The sequence below is a fragment of the Acomys minous genome (assembly GCF_964271855.1).
Source record: "Acomys minous genome assembly, chromosome: 7".
NCBI classification, from domain to species: Eukaryota; Metazoa; Chordata; class Mammalia; order Rodentia; family Muridae; genus Acomys; species Acomys minous.
Window position 1 is genome coordinate 78,573,194 of NC_140488.1, and position 20,279 is coordinate 78,593,472.

Here is a 20,279-nt window from a genome sequence, read left to right on the forward strand (position 1 = left end):
GGTCTATTCACGGGAGAAGGTAACTGGCAGTGCCTATCCTGTGGGATAGCTCACTGGCCTTTTTAGGAGGATTGTTCTAGATGATATAGCTCCAGCCACTGCAGTACAGCAGCCTTGGGTACCCTGGCTTAGTTGTGGGCTTCCCTGTTGTGCGAAGCAAATGATGGTCACAACCAGACCTCCTTTCCTTAGCTGTATTTTGTCACTCCGACACAGCTTCGAACCTGCCAATTTACCTGGACTTCTTCAATTATCCAATCTGATTCTATCCCAGTGGCCAATCAATTTCCTTCACATTTCCTTTCCATTGTGGTCACTTCTCAGCGAAGATTAACAGTGTTATTTTTAGAAAAGTACATAAGTATACTCATTATCTGTAACTGCTGTGTCACTTGCTCCTGACCATTTCCTTTATGATATTCTTTCTTCTCCTCCCCCTCTCTCTGGTACCTTACCCTTTGCTGTGTCTGATACTCAGAGAAACTACAACCCCTAGAGCACTTTTAATTCTACACGTTTGTTTCTGCAGCAACGATCTGACCATGCCAGGAAGAGGTTCTGTTTAATCAAGTTAAATTCACAGGCTGTTGCTTCCAAAGTCAATATGTCCTTTTTAGGTTACTCATTGCTGAGTTGCTTTTTGGGAGCTTAAGCTTATATAGGGGGTCTGCATTAATGAAAGAAACAGCTTTTATTCACTTTAGCTTTATTAATTATTAATTTAGCACATACATAGTCACAAAGGATTCACAAAGGTCTGTAGTTTCAAACACTTGAAAAGTTATTCAAGTCAAAATATACTTAAGTACAAAAACCAGCTGACACAAAATAATCACAGAGTCAGCCAGCTCTAAACCCTCAATTTGACCCCTCCCCACTTTTGAACAGATAATCTGAGTAGAGCTTCAGAGTAGAACTTAGAGCTCGAGACCATCACAAATCACCTTTGCTGGCTGTCAAGCAGAACAGTTCTAGAAGCAGTTGCTGTGTCTAGGTAAAGGGTTTCCCTTAACCATAACCTGTTCCAAAGTCCAACATCAAAATTCATTCTTTTGGGGGGAGTTTCAGTGTTCCATATAAACAAGCACACATAAGGAAAACAGGATTTTTTTTTCTGTTTTGTTTTGCAGTTGGGTTGTTTGCGAACTATTTTGGCAGAGAAATGGATAAATATAACACCATAAAACACTTTAAGCACACTTTAGAAGAGCACCGTAAATGGGTACTATTACACTGAATATATTACTATGATTTCTAAAACATTAACAAATATAAATATGTACTACAATTAATGAGAATTACATTGAATCATAAATAAAGTGGTTCTTAGAAAAGACATGACAATTCAGAGTAGAAACTCTGTGTCATTTCTATACTTTGTAAACACTTAACATCTTTCAAGTTTTCTCCTTTGATTTCTTATCTGCCACCTTTCTCAGAGCAGAAATGCTAAAATACTAAAAAAATCCTCCTTGAGGGACTTACTCAAAATTATTCATTTGCCTATTACTTGGCTTGTGCTTCTTTTGTTCAGTTGTCTAGAATTCAGCTAGTGTCTCTGTCTCTAATCTAGAAATCTCTTTCCTCTCAGCAGTGTTCTGTACAACTTACTTTCAAGTAATCTAAACAAGGCAGTAGAAGCTTCTCTGTTTCCCCAATGAGATACATCAGTAGACTTTTTCTTAAACATGTTCATGGCATTCTTAACTGTGCACTGGTCAGCACTTCAAGGGGAGCACAGCAACATCAATTTAACAATATTTAACAACAATAGTAGTAACATTTACAATTAGAATAATATTAACAGCAATAATCCCAAGGTGGGTAACAAGAAAATGATCCTATTAACAACAATAATAATACCTGTTATCACAATAACTCTTACAATAGCCCTATATCGTAGTAGGTATTATTATCCACCTTTTAAAGATGAGAAAACTGGGACACACTAAGGCCACATGACTTTCCAAAGATCATACAAATAGTTAACTCGAGAATAAAACAAAGCCTTGTTCTATTATTCTGAGTCCTAAGCTTGTTTCCGTTATAGGGACTTCTTGGCATACATTAAAATCAAAGCACAAAGTGCTTTCACTTGTACAGATTCTCTTTCCATCACACAAATTGAATATGTGTTAGATTTCTCTCAGTAACAGGTTTCTTGGAGCCATTCATTCTCTGCTAAAGAAAATCAATTAGATCACCAAAGGTCCCATATCTAAGGTAAAGTTTGTGGCCGTGAATATATTTGTGTTCTACATAAAGTTAGCTGAAAACAGTTCACAATAATATAGTTCTTACATTATAAGCAGATACTAACACCTAAATTTATGATCAAATATTAAATTATAACTATTCACAAAGAAAATGTAAGCAAACAATTTTACTAGAAAGAACAATCTCATTAACAAATGCTGAGACCTCAAGGAAACTGTTAGACTCTTCACAATATCCTTGCACATGGTGCCCTCTGATGGATTTTCTAAGCCAATATAACATGTGAACAAGAATTTTACTCTTCTTCTGGGTAGGAAGGAAATATCTATGACAAAATAAGTGTATGAAACTGAAAGAGGGAGATCTGTGTACAGGGAAAATCAGAAAAAGAATAATGAATTAATATTAGATTTAGCTCAACACCAAGGAGAGGAGGCATGGAAAGGGAAAAGGAGAGGGAGAGGGAGGGAGAAGGGAGGGAGGGAGGGAGGGAGGGAGGAAGGAAAGGAGGGAGAGAGAGAAAGACAGACAGACAGACACAGAGAGAAAGATAGACAGAGACAGAGAGAAAGAGACAGAGAGAGGGAAGGAGGGAGGGAGGAGGGGAGGGAGGGAGGGAAGGAAGGAGGGAAGGAAGGGGAGAGAGGAGAGAAAGCAAAGCAGGGGAAGCAAATAGAAAAAAAAATAGAATCTACTGTGGAACAAGCACCGGAAATGAGGAGGCTTCAATTACTGAAGAGATGATAAGCCTCAGCACAAGAAGTTGTGAACCTCTGGTTAAGGCAGCAACCAAAATCCAAGTGTAAATAGCCCAGAACAAATAAATATGGAAAAGTGAGCACCTGGTGAAATGTTGGAAGGAGAGAGAAGCAGTGTTGTAATCTACAAGGGTATGTTTAAGTGAGAATGTATAATATATCCGGCATGAGAAACTGATATACTTTACAAAAGAACATATAGAAGGTTAATTAAAGTGAATCAAGTTGAAATGGGTATATGAGAAAGGGAAATAAAACTAACGCCATTAGTGATAATGTGATATAGTTAGGAAAAAGCACAGAAACAGCAAAGAGATGGAATTAGCACAGGAGAGCACAACTTAGATTGTGAATCTATACAATTTTCACAGGGAGATGTACAACATCAAAAAAAATCAAATCAAATCAAAGAGTGAAGCACCAACTGTAAAGAAAAGCTAATTCCAGAGGCAAAAAGTTGCCACAACCTCAGAGCCTCCAAGACTTCACTTTAAGGCATGAAATCTTGTCTCGGCTCAGTTAGCATGGAAATTACAGGTAGAAATAAGTGAGAGCACCAGGCAGGTGGATAGCATGAGTGGTAACAAGGGGCAATATATACATGCTTATATCTGTGTTAACGTAAAACTCTATGCATGTATGTACATGTAAGCACTTGATTATGTCATGTTTCAATTTAGGTTGCAAAGAAATATAGTTAATAGGGAGAAGTTTGGGGAGTTGAAAATGCTAATCTAGTTGTCATGAAACTGTTAAGAGAAAGGTATGACCACAAGTCAGTCAAGAAATTCATCAGAGACCACATATGCCAGTGTACACTAGTTAAATTAGCTAGTACAAATATCAAGTAGCTCCTCCAGATAAAGTCCACAGTTATGCATAAGACATGAAATCTGAAGTTGGGGAAATCTGTCTAAAATCAAAGATCTATACACCAAGTTTACAGAGTCACATTTACAAAGATGGGGTAATAGAAGTACAGAGTCATTTACCAGTGTTTCTTGTTCCTTAACATGAATATTTGCCTTAGATTAAGTTGATACAGAAAGTAATTATATGAGAGCACCAAGTTGGTGCACAAGGGCAGAGAAGGTAAAGGTGTTCCTACTGACAGAGAGGGCCTAACAAGTAGTCTTCCCAGTAATTTACACTAACCTCTTCCGATTACAGTTCCTCCATCTTACTATCACTACTGGTGATAACCACAGGTCAAAATTGGAGGCAAAAAGGAATCTTACTCAGGAAGTCTAGTTGGCATATATTCATCTGCACAATAAGTAAGGTAAGTAAGTGAACAAACTCCATGAGAGTCCAGCAAGTCTGTTTTCCACATTATGGCACAGTGCAGTGGACTCATCAAATAGAGTTGTGATACCAGAACTATGCACAAAACCATAAAAACAATCCAGGCAGATGGATCTGTGAGGGTGCACAAGATATTAAAACACTGTCCTCAGCATCTAAGTTAAAGATTATCACACCCTTGACTGAATTATCTGTGCCAAGGTACTCATTAAACAAGGTCAGGTGGGTGCCCATCTTAGTGAATGCTAGTCTGCATGTGGATGCAAAAGTAAGCATCCTGGGTTGAGGGCCCTGCTTGTTCCTCTAGAGAGGGTACTGGATCCTCCCATTCCCCTTGGACAGAGACCTGGGAATTATCCCCTGTAGCCAAACTGGGGTCCTCAAGTACCTGGGGCTCTGGAACAGCAAGGGGAACTCGTAGCAATGAAGATGTTCGGAGCTCCCGAAGCTCATGACTCTCCTGTGCTTTTATTTGCTGAACCTGGGAGCCCCTACATACAAACAGTGATTGCACCCTGAAAGATGATATGGATCGTAGTTTGGCACGGAAGCTCCTGTTGAGCCAGCAGTAGATGAAAGGATTGTAGCAGGTGCTGCTCATTGCAAACCAGTGAAAGGCATAGAAAAGCACGCTGTCATTTTCTACGCCTGCACTGGAAATAAGAACCACATAGAAGTTAAGTGGAAACCAACAAACTGCAAAGACCATTACAATAAGTATCAGCATCCGAATACTCTTCTTCCGCTTCTGGTAGTGTGCCATGAGTTGACGAGCAGAAGCATCACCAATAGCATTTTGAATCCACAACCTCTTTCCTAAGTGAGAATAGGTTACAACAATCACTAGAAGTGGCAGGATGTACAACAAGATAAATGTCCCAAGGTCCACATACTTCGCAACGAGCTTGCTGGGCCCAGGAAAGGCAGGGAGGCAGTAGCTCCTGGCTTCGCCATCCCTGGAAGAAAGCAAAATAGAAGTGACTATAACAAGACTGAATCAATGAAGCCCAGAAAGCATCTAGTAGCTACTTTGCTCTCCATATGAAATGCTATCCTCTGGAAATTTTTGGTTGCAATTTCTTCAATTTTAAAATTAAGGGGGTGGACTAAAATGTTATCTCTTACAGCCTAGTATAGGTATAGATCAAACTGAAGACAAAAAAATGCCAGTGATCTTAACTTAGTGGCTCATCCTCTTGGTTCTACTAACAGAATTAGGAAATGTCACCGTATCTTTTATTCAGAAAAATATGAAAGGGATGAAAATGAAGTTCAGAACGTTACCAATGTCAACTCCCTAAGAGTCTCTAGAAAGAAAAAGGTGAAATTACCCATTATGTTTGACTTACACATTGACGAGAGTGAATAGATTTTGGTAAATTGCATGTGGCAGAGCAAGGAACACTGCAATACTCCAGATCACAGCTACAACCAGTATGCTTTGGGAATGTGTCAGTCTTGGTTTCATTGGGTGCAGGATTACCTACAAAACACAAGCAGCATCCTTCCTTAATCAGCCCAGGTTGGTGTGGTTTGTATAATCAGACGCAGGTTGATGACTTTCTGGTTTGGATTACAAAATTTACTTGCACTATTAATTTATCTTATTTCAATATGAACACAGATAGATGGAAGGTATTTTAGAGGGAAAGAATGCACAAAACACACATATAAGGTGCTGAAACTCTGAAATTCTAAATAGTATCCTGCTGTAGGAATATTATGACAGTGGGAAGAAATGTCTGAGCCTGTCTACAAACATATTCTATTCTCAAAGATGTCCCCACACTGTAGATTCCTGTAAGATGTCTAATCTTCCTGGATATTTCTCACTCCTAGCTCTTTTATTCAGAAGTGTCCTCAAGTAGTCTTACCCGATGCCGGTCCATGGCAACTGCCATCAATGTAAGAGTCGAAACGTGGAGGGAGCAGTACTGAGCAAAACGACTGACATGGCACATGATCCTACCAAAAACCCACTGTCCACTCAAGAAACGGGCCTAGGGTAGGAAAACAAGAAAAGGGGTAGGTTAATCATTAAAATATTGCCCTTAAGCATTCCAGAGAAGCTAGAGTCTAGAATGGAGGCCCCAGGCATGCTTATTCCCTTTTGTTTTCTAAATGCCATCGCCCACCCTTAAAATGGTGCAGCTTCATTCTTATGTGCTAAAACCAACTCTATATAAATCACTCACCAGTGCAAATGGACTGTTTAAAAGTATGATCAAAATGTCAGATATTGCCAGATTGAAGATGAGAAGGCCTGTTGATTTCTTGATTTCCTTGTGCTTGACAAAAACTTGGCATACCAGGGAGTTGCCAAAGAGAGATATCATTGTGATGACAACATATGCTAATGACAGCACAATCTTTGCCACAATGTGGGGATTGCCCCCTAACCATTTCTTGACTGATCCTGTAGGCCCTCCCCATTCTGCACTGGAGGTGTTGGTTCCATTCAGAGTTGTGTAGTTGCAGCTTTGATCCTCGATTGATGGAACCCAACTGACATTTTCTCCAAGCCAATCAATGGTGGTCTCCATATCTAACAGGAAAGGAGATACTCCCTTGAAGGAAGTGTTCATTTTTAGGGGAGAAGAATTAATCAGGTCCAAAAGGACCATAAAGGATATAGATGCTGAAGTCCTCTTCAAAATCTTTGCAAACAGAAACTCCTGGTTCCACCTAAAATGGGAAGGATCAAACATTTTAACATTGTATAAAACAGTGGGTCCAAAGAAGCCAGGAGTCAGGTCTTCACTTTTTTTATAGAAGGGCATTCAGCAGGCTTGCTAGTAAGCCCACTTTCGCTAAGACGTTGGAATCCTGTGAAGCCAATTAGATCACACATATAGCATGATAATGAACCAGTCTGTATTCTTACCATGAAATTGTATAAAACTTGTCTAAAATAATCACTGATTTCTAATACATAGTCCATTAATTAATTGCTTAGTAATTAATGCCTAATCAGAATTGGGTAACTGAGGTCTAGCAGGATAGGTAATTCTATATTGTTGCCACAGAGTTGTAGGATTATGGGAGTCTGACCTTTCTACTTGGTCTTGTGAAAACAAAGGTCTTTGACTACTCTGACTTGTAATGAGAATTTTACATAGATAAAAAGATCAAGCCAGAAGAAATAGTTGTCTAAATAGGTCACTAGTCTCTAAATACCTATTTAATAAAGGATGAGGAAAGTAATGAATTTGTTTGCATACATTTAAAAGGGTAGGATATCAGAGACTGTAAATTTAAAAGCCAGATTTTTGTTTTCATTTCCATACTACCTACCCACTCCTGTCACTACCCTGCAACATGACTGCAAATAATTATGATTGACAAAAATTAGTTGCATATTTCTAAATTTTAGTAAGACCCTTGAATATTTTCAACACATAAGCATGTTAAATTTGTGAAATGAAATTTATGCAAATTACCACAGTCCAATAATTTTGCATTTGTACATTTGTCAAAATGTAATCATATACCCCACAAATATACATAATCATTATTTCAACCAAAAATAAAACTACATACCTAAAAGCATTTTTTGCCATATCTAACAGAGATGATATATACTTCACGAGCTGGTGAAGAAGATTAAATTAGCACACATGAAAGAAAACAACTTCATGATGGAAAATTCTCTGGGTTTCCTTCTATTGGAAACCTACTTTTCATTGGTGTTTTTAAGGAAATAAGTTCTGGTTAAAGAGGAGAAAATGGCATTTCTCCTGTGTGTGTGTGGTGTGTGTGTGTGTGTGTGTGTGTGTGTGTGTGTGTGTGTTATGTTTTGTTATTAGTTCATGTCCATGGGGGTTGTGCATGGACATTTGTGTATATGTGTTTTGTGTGATTGATATAATTTAGAAAGTTGTGTTCTGTTGTTTGTGTGAACTCATAGGTAGTATGATCATTTTTCCATGATGCAGATTTGTATAGTGTGCATATTTTAAACAACACTTGTTTGTGTTTTGTGTAGTATGTTTGCATGCTGTGTGTTTATGTGATGTTTTTCTCTGCTTTACATGCACTTGTACAGTATGGTTTGTTCAGTGCATCTGGTATATGTTTGTGTAGAACAAATAATGTAGTGCTGTTTGTGATATTGGCTATACTGGGGAGGAGTCACAGATTTTCCTTGTTTTTCTCTTTTCTCCACCTCTTTCTCCTTCCCTCCCTACCCCACAAAATCTACAATGGAAAATTTCAGACGTAGCTGAGTGACGGCATGCCTGAAAAACTAGGTTCCATACTCAACACTCCCCAATTAAATCATAAATATTTGACAGAAGCCCCCCAGTTCTAGTGATGCCAAGGCACAATATTCACAGTTTTGAGGACAGCCTGAGCTATAATAACCAGTTCCAGGTGGATATTCATACTGGGAGTCAGTCTATAATTTTTTGTGGTCTGGGGCAAACAAGGAGAATCCTTATGCTAAGTTTTGGGATTCCTTTTTATCTAAATTTCTCCTCCTTCTAGGGGCAGTCAGGCAATGGTGAGTGGCTCCTCTGAGAAGGGGGCTACCTAAAGGATCCAGGTTTTGAGCCATAAGGTTTGAGCCTCTGCCCCTCCCTTTGTTGCAGGTGAATAAGAGGGAGGAGGGGGGAGCTACAAGCAGTTTCTGGAATTTTCTAGGCCATCAAGTGGGGAGGGAATTAACAAACTTTAGATTATATATTTTGTGAAGAACTACTCTCCAGCAATACTTCTCCTTAATCAAATAGTCACAAAGGCCAGTGGAGAAGAATATAAAATTCCATTCCTAACCCCTTCCCCAAATTTCAGGAGGGCAGGGCTTTAAGGAACTGCGTCATCAGGAGACCTCAGCCTTGCAGGGTGGTTGCTATTGGTGACCACCCCTCAACCTCCAGCAACACCCTAGAGACTGAGATGCTAGAGTTCTAATTAGAGCGATTTGTTCTTTACTGTCTTGTGGGTACAAAGGATGGCGCACTGACTCCCCAGGCTGGGGCCCCCTCCTCAGTTATGAAGCAAATTATTCCAGCAGGGAAGGGTTCCTGTGGGAACAGACTTAGCCCTGATGCCAGTCCTTTCCAGCCCACCTTCTCACTGGAGAGCTAGGTTGGGAGGAGAGTGGGGGGTCTGGGAAAGGAATGGGGACCCTGTATCTCTGAAACTAGCAGCTGGCTTTCCAAGTCTTAAGGTCAAGCTTGCAGTTTGCATGTACTTTGATGCGCAAGAAACCACCACCACCACCACCAGCACAACAACAACAACAACAACAACAACAACAACAACAACAACAGCGTTTTCTCATTGTGGAAGCATGACAGTCTGGGGGCTAAAAACACACAGGAATGACAGGATGTAGTGAACAGCAAGGAGGGCTTTCGAACCAGTTTTGGAGCAGATATCCTCACTTTTCAGGAGTGCCAGGATCCCTGCTGATAGGAAGAAACAAAAACAGGAGGGAATTTCTAGGGACTCATCCAGTGCTCTTAAGAATTCTGTATTTTGCGCTTGCAGGTAACCTGTGGAAGAAATGCATTCTGAAGAAAAAAAACAGGGTGAGGACTCCGGGGTGCTGGCGTCTGGTGGACTTGGGGCTGCTATGTCCCCAAACCCACCTATTACATGTGCAGTCTGACTTGATCTGTTTATTTCCCTGTTTACCTGTTGTCAGTCGCAGCAACAGCAGCTAACCCCCCCCCCCCCCTAGATATCGCCAGCCTTTCCCATGAATGTTGAGACTTACCTTAGAATGCTCTATCCGGAGACAGACTGGAAAGCTTGGAGCCTACCAGCCTCAGTGTGCTGGCCAGGCAGAGGGGAGAGGAGGACGGACTAGCGGACTAGAGGACTAGCCGCAGGTCCGTCCAGGTCCCAGCTCACTTCAGAGCCAGAGGTGTCTCTGGCTCTGCTCACCACAGCCTTCTGCCGCAGGCAAGGAAGGAGTCGTGCGCACTCCCCCGCGTCAGTGGGACTGGGTAGTGACCCTCATCAATAGGGGGCGGGGCCCCGCGAGGGCTGGCAGAGCTCTGCGCGAGACTTTGCCTGTACCACGAGATGCTGTCTTGGTCCGCAACACACAGGGAGGGGGACTGGTGGGGGGGGCACAGGTGGCCTCCGCAGCTAAATTCAGAGCTAGTTATTTTTCCACTCTCCCACTGTGTAACAGAGACTCTATTCTTCCCTATCAAGACACAAGCACTTTGGGGGCTAGACCAGATGGTGCATCTGAATTTGGGGGGCGGTTGTCGCCACTGGAGTAAACTCCTCTTTTTTTTTTTTAACCTCACTCATCTAAATACACCCATTTCAGTTCATCAACCTGAATGTAATTAACAGATACCTCTCTGTTCAAGTTTTTTTCATACCTAATCGCCTGCCTCCCACCTCCCCAAGGTAACCTGGTCTCCGGATTTTTTTTAAACATTCGTGGAGGCATAACCAAGAAAACACTATGGAGCCTTCAGAACCACAGAAGATTGTAATTTGGAGACTGAAGGTGGTGGCAGGTGAATGGGAAATTAGTTAGGGAAAGGACGTCTTTAGAATGCTGCCTTTGAGTGTATTAGCAGTGGTGCCAAACAACGTATGTAAGAACTATGCGTGTGATTTTGCAAATCCAGGGTGGTGACTATTATCCACAGTTCCATTTTTCCCTTAGGAAAAGAAAAACAGAGGAGAAAATATAAGGAAGACCATAAGACAGAAACAGGAGGTTCCTGGCTTAAAATTACCAGAGTCACTTAAAAAATTTATTCAAATCACTTGAGGTTCGGCTATTTTATTTATAGAAAATTCTTTTCTGCCTTCATTTTGGCAGTTTTTGTGTATGTCCAGCTAGAGAAAATGCCTTAGACTGTACTTTAATTCCCAGACTGGATTCCTCATTCCCTCCATGATCTCTCTTCCGAATTTTCTTGAAGGAATATGTAAACAATCAGAGAGCTCTTATGTGCAATGACTCACTAAAGTCTCGCTGGGTAGAACAGAGGCGCCCTTACTCTTTTCACTTCTGATTTTCACTCAATAATACGCAAACTCTCCAGATTTCTGTTAAGCTCAGTCCTTCTTTCAGGTAGTGCAAAATTCCCATTTTGTTTTTCTTTTACAATATATTTCTCACCAAAAAGTTGAGAAGTAACTGCATCTGTCAAAATCACTAAGTATCTCCCCCAGGAAAGATAAATATTTTCTTAAATATTTCCCTCATAACCTGGATTTCCTTTAGAGACTGCAGGAGAACCCTACTCCTCATCTTTCTATGAGTTTGTGTGATAGACTGCTGGCCTTTAATAAAATGAAAATTTTTCAGAATGGGAACACCTCATACTTTTCCCCCACCCTAACTTTTATCAGGATAGATAAAAACATCTCAATTGATACGAATATTTACAGAAATTTTGTATTTGCCCCAGACAGGGTAGAAGCAAGCTCATCTTTACAGCACACAGAAATTCCTTTTGTGATCAGCCCAACTGCATGATGCTGTCTTTTATACAGGTTCAGTTCACTGCATACAGGGGCAGGGGACATTCTGTTTTTCCTGGACACTAACTTTATCTAAGTAGCCAAAGAGAATCTTCTTGCATCTCACCTACAGCTAAAATTTACTCCCAGACAATATTGAAAGGATCTTTTATCTTCCCACACCTTTACTAAAGTTCCCTTAACCATAAATCAGACAGCATATTTGACCAATTCAGCATTTCTTCTTTAAAGGGACCTATACAATCTGTTTTACACTGGAAGAAGGGCTACATACTCTAGAAACACCACCAACTCTTCTTCCATTTTGCTAAATTTCAATATCACATCTACCTCTGGCAGCCACAGACCCTACAGGTCCACAATGCTTTCAGACTCCAAAAGCCCCTGGACCAACAATGTGATATCTGTTAAAGAGTGCAACTAAAATTATGACTGTTTAGGAGTGTCTGAAGGCAAACAATGAATTCCAGATCTAGAAGACAGCCATTTTGATAAAAAAAATCTAACTTCCTTTCTCCCTAAGAAGACCTTGAAGTACTTACTCTCACTCTTTTCCCTGCTGCCTGCAGACCACACAACTCCATATAGCTGCCTCTTCCTTTCCTGTAAGCTGTTCTTCTCCTTAAGTATATGCAACACCATCATCAACTTTGCAGAAATCTTCTTCGTTACCCTGCCAGGCTTTGGTTCAGTGAAGACACAGGTGTCCCTCCCATTAAGGGTCCAGTATTTAAGTTGGATCTTCAGATCGCTTCTAAAGCTGGGTTTTCTGCACTTCTTGGTATTCTTCCGAAATCTTCCATCTAAGAAATGCAGCGACTGCACGTGAGCTTCACGGAGAGTTAGCACAAGACAGCCAATCAAGGGCTGAGGCAAGAGAGCCCCAGCTCCGGAGCTGGCAAGCTCTTCCCACAGATCAAAGCCCTCCTGGTTACAGATTTATAGGATTTCTCAGGGACGGACGCAGTGGGCGGCGCTCCAGACTATTGGTTGAGAGAAGAGGCGCGTAGGGGGCAGGGGAGAGAGGCTGAGGACTCTGTGGCTTCTTTTGCTGCCCAGAGTGTCAGTTTCGAATGCTCTAACATGGAGTGCAGTTTTCCAAGCCACTCTTTCCCAGAATTCAGGTTCAAATACAGGCAAAATTTCTGTGTTTATCTTCCACTCCACCACAACCTGGCTCAACAAAGAGAGAGGTAAAGGGTTTTTGCTTTGTTTTGATTTTTGTTTTTTTGTTTGTTTTTTTGCACACACAGAAGCACAAGTGGTACCTAATCTTATAAATTGGTCTGGATTTTGAAAGCTTTAAATAAAAACTAGCTTGGATTTTTGTTTTTATATGAGCAAATATTTTTCTTTTTTAGAAGACAAACACACGAAGGAGCAAATAATGTGTTTCAGTGGGAAAGCCAAGCGACCCCTACACCATATGATTACTGACCTTTCCATGGTGCCTCAAGATAAATTCTCTGAAGTGAGAACATAACATTGTGTCTGTTTCTCTTTTCTAGAGCTGTTTTACTCCCACATTGTGCATTTAGGAGTTGTGGTATATGAGTTTATCAGAAACAGTTTTGTGGTGTGTGTGTGTGTGTGTGTGTGTGTGTGTGTGTGTGTGTGTGTGTGTGTTTGTCAGTAAGTGAATATAGCTTGCTGCAGAGATAAAAGGCAACACCTTCCATTTCTTTTAGTTGCTCATTGGGTTGGGAATGTTTGGACCCCATTAAATAACCTAACTGTCTTTCTCTATGTGTAGCCCAACGCCTTACCAGACTCTTCAGACTATTTTCAAGAGCCTACTAATGCGTTCTTCTGACTTCCCTCCTCTCTGCTTCACCGGAGAGCAATAGTTCTGCTTCAACCTTGTCATATTAATCTAAAAGCCACTTTTATTATGTCATGCTCACTGCATATGAAGCCTAAATGGCTGTCTTGTTCCTCAAGTTCTGTCTTGATAGAGGCTGTTCCAAAATCTGCCTTTATGCCACCCAAACCTGTTCCTCACGCCCTGTCCATGACATATCTAGTTTTTCAGTTTTCTCCTTCCATTCTAGTTGTCAGTAAAGCTTCCCTTTGTTTTCTTCTTTTTTCTTTCCTTCCTTCCTTTGTTTTGTTTTGTTTTGTTTTGTTTTGTTTTTCCAGACAGGGTTTCCCTAGCTGTCATGGATTCACTTTGTAGACCAGGCTGGCCTCGAACTCACAGAGATCTGCCTGCCTCTGCCTCCCGAGTGCTAGGATTTCAGGTGTGCACCACCACTCCCCACTCCCTTGGCTTTTTTCTAATATTTCTTAAAATATAGTTCACATAATACACAATTCACTTACATAAATTTCACAATCAAATGATAGTGTAATATTCACAGAATTGCACAACCATCACTGCAATATGTTCTAGAACTGTCTCATGACCACAAAAAGAGATGTAGTTCCCATTTCTTCCTATTGTACCTAAGGATTCTTCCTCAACTTTGAAAAAAATTAATGTACTTACTGCATATATACTAGTTATTACATATAAATACAATTGCAGATGATTTTTATGATCTGGCTTTTTTATATAGTATAGTGGTTTCCTTTGTAAAAAGATTACTATTGTATATGTATCCATGTTGTGTCTACATGTGTACCCTATGCACACGTGATGCCCTTAGAGGACCAAAGACAATGTTGGATTCCATGGAACTGCAGTTACAGATTGTAAGCCACCATGTGGGGCCTGGGAACCAAACCGAGGTCTTCTGGAAAAGCAGTAAGGCCTCTTAGTCATTTGACCATCTCTTTAGCCACTTAAGGTTTTCCTTTTTAATTAGAATATGTTAATTAAACAAGTGAATGGGTTTCATTGTGATATTTTATATATGTATGTAATGTATATTATTTATACCTACCATTATCTTTCCTCTCCCTCCTGTTTATTTATTTCTACACCCCTAATATTTCTTATCCCACGACTTTACTATCATTTTTTTATTCCTCTAAATTCCACAAGAGAGAAAATATACAGCACTTGCTGTGATGGTTAATATGAATTTTCAGTGTGATAGGATCCAGAACCACCAGGGACACAGATCTCTGCATATGACTACAAGCGATTATTTATATTGTGATGATTGAGATGTGATGACTCATATGAGTGTGTGTACGTACATGAATGCAGGTTCCTCCAGAAACCAGAAAAGGAAATCAGATTTCCTAGAGATGGAGTGACAGCTGGCTAAGCAGGGTGCTAAGAACAGAACTCCAGCCCTCTAAAAGAAAAGAAAGTGCGCTTAATGGCAGAGCCATCGCTCCAGACCTTGCCAGTTTTTACTTATCAATTCAGCTGTTGATGGACCCCAAAGTTAATCCCATAGCTTAGATATTGTAAAAAGTGATGTAGTCTTAAATATAATCATTCTGACTGAGATGGAATGGAATATAAATGTCGTATGCTTTTTTGTTTGTTTTAAGGTAGAGTCTTATATTGTGCAAACTGTCCTTCAACTCATGATTCTCTTTTCCCACTCAGCCTCTACTAGGATTTCAGGCGAGTAATACCCTATATCATTTTCAATGTAGTTTTGGTTTATCTGTGTCTGCTAATTAAAGGACTTGAACATTTTTCATTTAGATTTTGACCATTTGTTCTTCCTTGTTTGAAAACGGATGTTCAGTTCATTTGCTCATTGACTAATGAATATATTTGTTCTTTGGTGTTTGTTCACTTTTTCAATTCTTTTCTTATGTTCTGGATATTAAATCTTCTCTCAATCCTAGGTATTTAATTTTCTTCTTGAGGTGCTGAGAATAGTATTCTTTCTTATTTCTTTTGCAGTGAGTTCTTTTTCCCTATATTTGCATTTCTTCCTATAAATACATATTATCTCCCTTACAGTTATCATAGTGGGTATAAATATAGATCTCATTGATGTGCAGTTCTACCACTACATGTACTACTCACTATCTCTTCATGTAACAAGTAACAGTTTGCATATGCTTCTTGCAAAAGTTTCTATTCAAATATTTTGTTCACTGTAACTTTCTGATTTTTTTGTTGTTGTTGTTCTTTTGTTTTTGGAGACAGGGTTTCTCTGTGTAGCCTTGGCTGTCCTGGACTCATTTTGTAGACCAGGCTGGCCTCAAACTCACAGAGATCTGCCTGCCTCTGCCTCCCTGATTGCTGGGATTACAGAAAATATTTCTGAATTTTAAGTTATTGAATTTTATGTCTTGTTTGTGTAGAGTCTGAGTCATTTCATGTGCATATGATTTATGAAGTTTCTCTTCTGAGTTTTCTATTATCTTGGTAATTTGAAACGCTTTACTTCTGATAGTTTGATACTGTGCATCTGATCATATTCAATGTATTTATTTCCTTTTTTCTACTAAGGATTTTGGTGCTACATCTAACAGTATTGTTTAATACAAAGCCATGAAGAAAGATGTATTCCTATTTTTTAAATAAAATTTCAGATTTAGATATTTGAGATTTTGTTACTTTAGAAGTGAATGGTTGAATCCATAATGAAATATGGGCCCTACTTCCTGTTTTTTTCATTACCCAGTAGGTCCAACACCATTTGTTGAAAATATTTTTTTCCTCCATTGCATGCTCTTGGAATCCTTTTTGAAAATCAGTTTGTTATTAACATAAAAAGCAGTTTCTGAATGCTAAGTTTTGTTCTACTAATATCTGTATTATCTGTATACCGTTATCTCAACATCTTGATTGTTGTAGTTTTGTAGTGAACTGAAATAGACATTTGTGGAATAGATCTTTTCCTTGTACAATACAAATTTTGACCTGGACAAAAGTGGTGCACACCTTTATTCACAACCCTAGGGAGGCAAAGGCAGGCAGATCTCTGTGAGTTCAAGGCCGGCCTGGTCTACAAAGTGAGTTCAGGACAGCCAAGGCTACATAGAGAAACCTTGTCTCAAAAACCAAAAGAAAATTGAATAATGATTTTGATCTTATGGAATTCTCAATTTTTCAGGCAAAATCTGAGATAAACTTGTCTAACAAATATGTCAGTGTTGTGAGGATATTATTATCTTAATATTTTACCTTCTAATCTATGAATGTTATATACACAGGACATCTTGGTTTTTTTTTAAATGTTGTTTAACTTTTCAACAATGATTTGTAGTCTTCAACGTAAAACTTTTGTATTGGTCCTGTTCTGTTAAATTTATTTCTTTATTATTTCTTTATTACTAAAAGTACTAAAATTCTGCTAAAAATCAATTGTTACAGCATACCTTTATAGACATTATGGATGCATTTTATATTTTATCCACGTTCATTTAAAAATACTGTTCAGAACTACATAAGATTTCTAGTACGTTATAGCACTTTAAATATACTGTTCATCTACATTCTGGACTTCATTTTTGATTTAGATATCTTACAGCAGGTTCCTTTGTGATTGGGAGGTAGCTGTGTTGTGTAGTTTTGAATATGCAAACACACATACTCTCACTTTTCGTTCAACAGTTAGGCTATGATACATTTAGTTATGAATATCTAAGGTTACTTAGAATTCATTGTTGGTGTTTGGGACTTAACTAAGGTTGTTAATTTAACGTCATTTTTTTCTGATAGAAATTATATAACCTCTATTAATTTACCTTGAATTTGTTAGTTCTGCAATGCAAATTGGTTGAGCTTCTCTAGTGACTTTTCATGGCTCATTGTATTTTTGTTCTAGAATTTATATTTTGTTATTTCTACTTCATTGATACACTGCACTTTGAAATACTGTAATGAAAACTTCTTTTACCTGATTAAGCATGTTTTCTTTAGTTATTTTGATGTGTTTAAAATAACTGATTTAACTGATTGCTACTTCTGCAATTCTAATTCAAATACACTGCTTTTCAAAGAAGTTTCAGTTCCCTACATTTTCCACTGTGGATGTTTGTACATCTCACATGTAATTGACCTTTTTTTAATTGAATGCTTTAGATAATCTATTGTGTAAAGTCTGTAACTAAAACAAAAAACTGTCATTTGTTTATTTATTTGGTTTTTGTTGAATGGACTATATAATTTCAATTAAGTAAACTTTCACTGCAATAAGCAGCCCCTTATGTTGCTGTTCAGTGAGTTCAGGCTTAGATACTGCATAGTCATTCAGGGATGACAGTAGTTTTAAGAAGAATAGTTCTGTCTCTTTTCCTGATCTCTTTCTTTCATCTGTCTGCTCTGATGGTATCATACCAAGGTATTAACTTTCAGTGATTCCCAAATTATTGCAATATTGTTTTCAACAATGATCTAAAAAATAAATTGGTCTACCATGATGCAACAAAATGTGGACCCCTTTGCAGGGTTAGTGTTTTAGGCCAGACTCTAAGACCCTCTCGAAAACCCAGGTTGAAGATTGTCTTTAGCCATCTAATTTCCTGGCTTTTGCTGTTAATCTAGTTAATCTAAGGCTTAGGTTATATTTCTTATTGGGCTACCTGATTTATTTCCATTCTTTATTATTTAACTCTCTAGAATTCGGTAACAATCTAATGATTAAATATCCTTATTTTCAAAGAAAGGTATATTTGAGAAGGCTCTTTATTACTACTATTCTTGTATACTACCTTTCTGTCTGTATGAAAGCTCTGTATCACTGTATCCAGATCAAAAGGGAGGAAGTGTCTTTATCCTGGAGAGACACTGGTTTTACAAGCAGAATGCTAAGCAGGGCAACAACCATTAATCATGCACTCCTACCTTTCCTGCCTTGGAAGCTCTTCCTCACAAACTCCCTTGTAATGAAGATCAGGACTTAGTGTTTATGCCTTGCCCTTGACTGAGTTATATTTTCTACTATTTGTGCAGGTTTGAGAGGTTCTAAATCTCACAACTCTTATTGATATTAGATTTTCTGAAACACACATGTTATATGAGGAAAAAATACTGCATTGTTACTTCATCTTGGAAGATGTTATGCTCATATATTGGGGGTTTGCGAGAAAAAAAGACTTGTATTTTGGCAGCTACTGTCCAGTATAGAACTTTGATCATACAAAGCTGGGGACAGGAAAAAGGAATAAGTCATAGTTCAAATCTGACATTTTTCATTGTAACCAAGAATTAATTAATTTTCTTGAATGAAAGTCTCATAAAATTGTAGGAACATTAATAGGCTGTTTGTTTCTAACTTTTACTAGTGTAGTCATTTAGCTAGAAAAAATAGTTAGGATTTTTGTCAGTATGAAAAAATATCTTTTATAAACAACTTAAAGGATGAAATTTTAATTTTGGCTTATAGTTATATGTGTTTCAGTTAATAGTTGACTAGGTTGAGTGTTTCTGGGCTGTGGCCAGAAGGAGAACTGTGGAGAAAAGATGTGGAGGGATTAATTAGCTTATCTCACAGTAGACTGGAAGCAGAGAGAAGATGCTTCTGATTTTCCCTCTTTTACTCTGTCACAATTCATTGCCTAGTGGATAGAACCACCCACACTCAGGGTGAGTGTTCCTCTTTAGTTAATGTGCTCTGGAAATGCTCTATGCTAGAGGTACTCTTTATTAATCTTCCTGGTGCTTATCAACACAATCAACTAACAATCAATACAAAACATCACAATAAACATACAGCGACCTCCACACATCACCACTCCAGATAATGTTCCTTCTTTCTTGACATCTTAAACCAATGTACAAATGAATGTAATAAGTGAATATTTGTGCATATATATGAACTTTATGATAGCTCTTTCTATCAGTTTTTGTTCTTCATTAAGTAAACTAGACACTCGTCCACTGTTTTTTCATAAATCATTTTAATGTTATCACTGCTTTACTTATTGCCTACTCTGCTGTGTTTAGGAATGAAAGTAAGTAGGAAGATGTAATTCTTAATTACTGTCTCTACTCTATGTTACAAAAAGAGAGAAATATGGACATGACTTAAAACAAGACAAAGCATGGTCAATTACATAGAGAAGCATAAAGAAAATGCTCTCTAAAATGGCTAGCATTTTTCCTCCCCCTGTCCCTTGCATGGAGAGTTGGAGTATCTGTACTATCTATTAGTCTCTGATTCTAGAAAGCGGTATTTAATTTATACCTTCATTAATGCAACAGGCTCTAATTGGTGGCGACAGTAAAGGGAACATTATAAGCAATGCCAAAACATCCAAATCACAAACATGTTACAGCAAAATATATGCTTTTAGGATCTGAATTTGGAAGACTAGACAAAGAGAACTATGACAAATTACAAAAGGCTCCAAAAACCATGCTTTGGATTTTAATTCTGTAGACATGCAGTATTATAACATATTTTAATATAAAAAAGGGATAATTTGTTGAGAAAGATAAGGTGTATGATGGCAAGATGAAGGATGGGGTTTTCAAGAATGATAACGAAGGACAAGGATGCTAATAAAGAAGGAAACTGCTGCCATTTTCTACAGGGCAAATGATAAGAATTTAACTTCCAGCTGTAACTGATATGTGAATGGGTGAAAATAGTGAAGGCCTTATGTGATTTTTCAAAATATAGAGTACAAGCTTCTGAAACTATGTTCATGACTACAAACTTGGAATAA

The 20,279-nt window shown here is 38.5% G+C and overlaps 1 protein-coding gene across 1 annotated transcript; it reads right to left on the reverse strand.

Annotated features, from left to right (window-relative positions):
- Positions 1-2,831: 2,831 nt before the first annotated feature.
- On the reverse strand, positions 2,832-6,865 carry LOC311601555 (G-protein coupled receptor 83-like; the record flags this gene model as incomplete). Its single annotated transcript, XM_084789045.1, has 4 exons — positions 2,832-5,236; positions 5,630-5,763; positions 6,155-6,280; positions 6,476-6,865. 4 exons carry the CDS (start codon positions 6,863-6,865, stop codon positions 4,516-4,518), a joined length of 1,371 nt encoding a protein of 456 aa, XP_084645171.1. The 3' UTR covers positions 2,832-4,515.
- Positions 6,866-20,279: the final 13,414 nt, after the last annotated feature.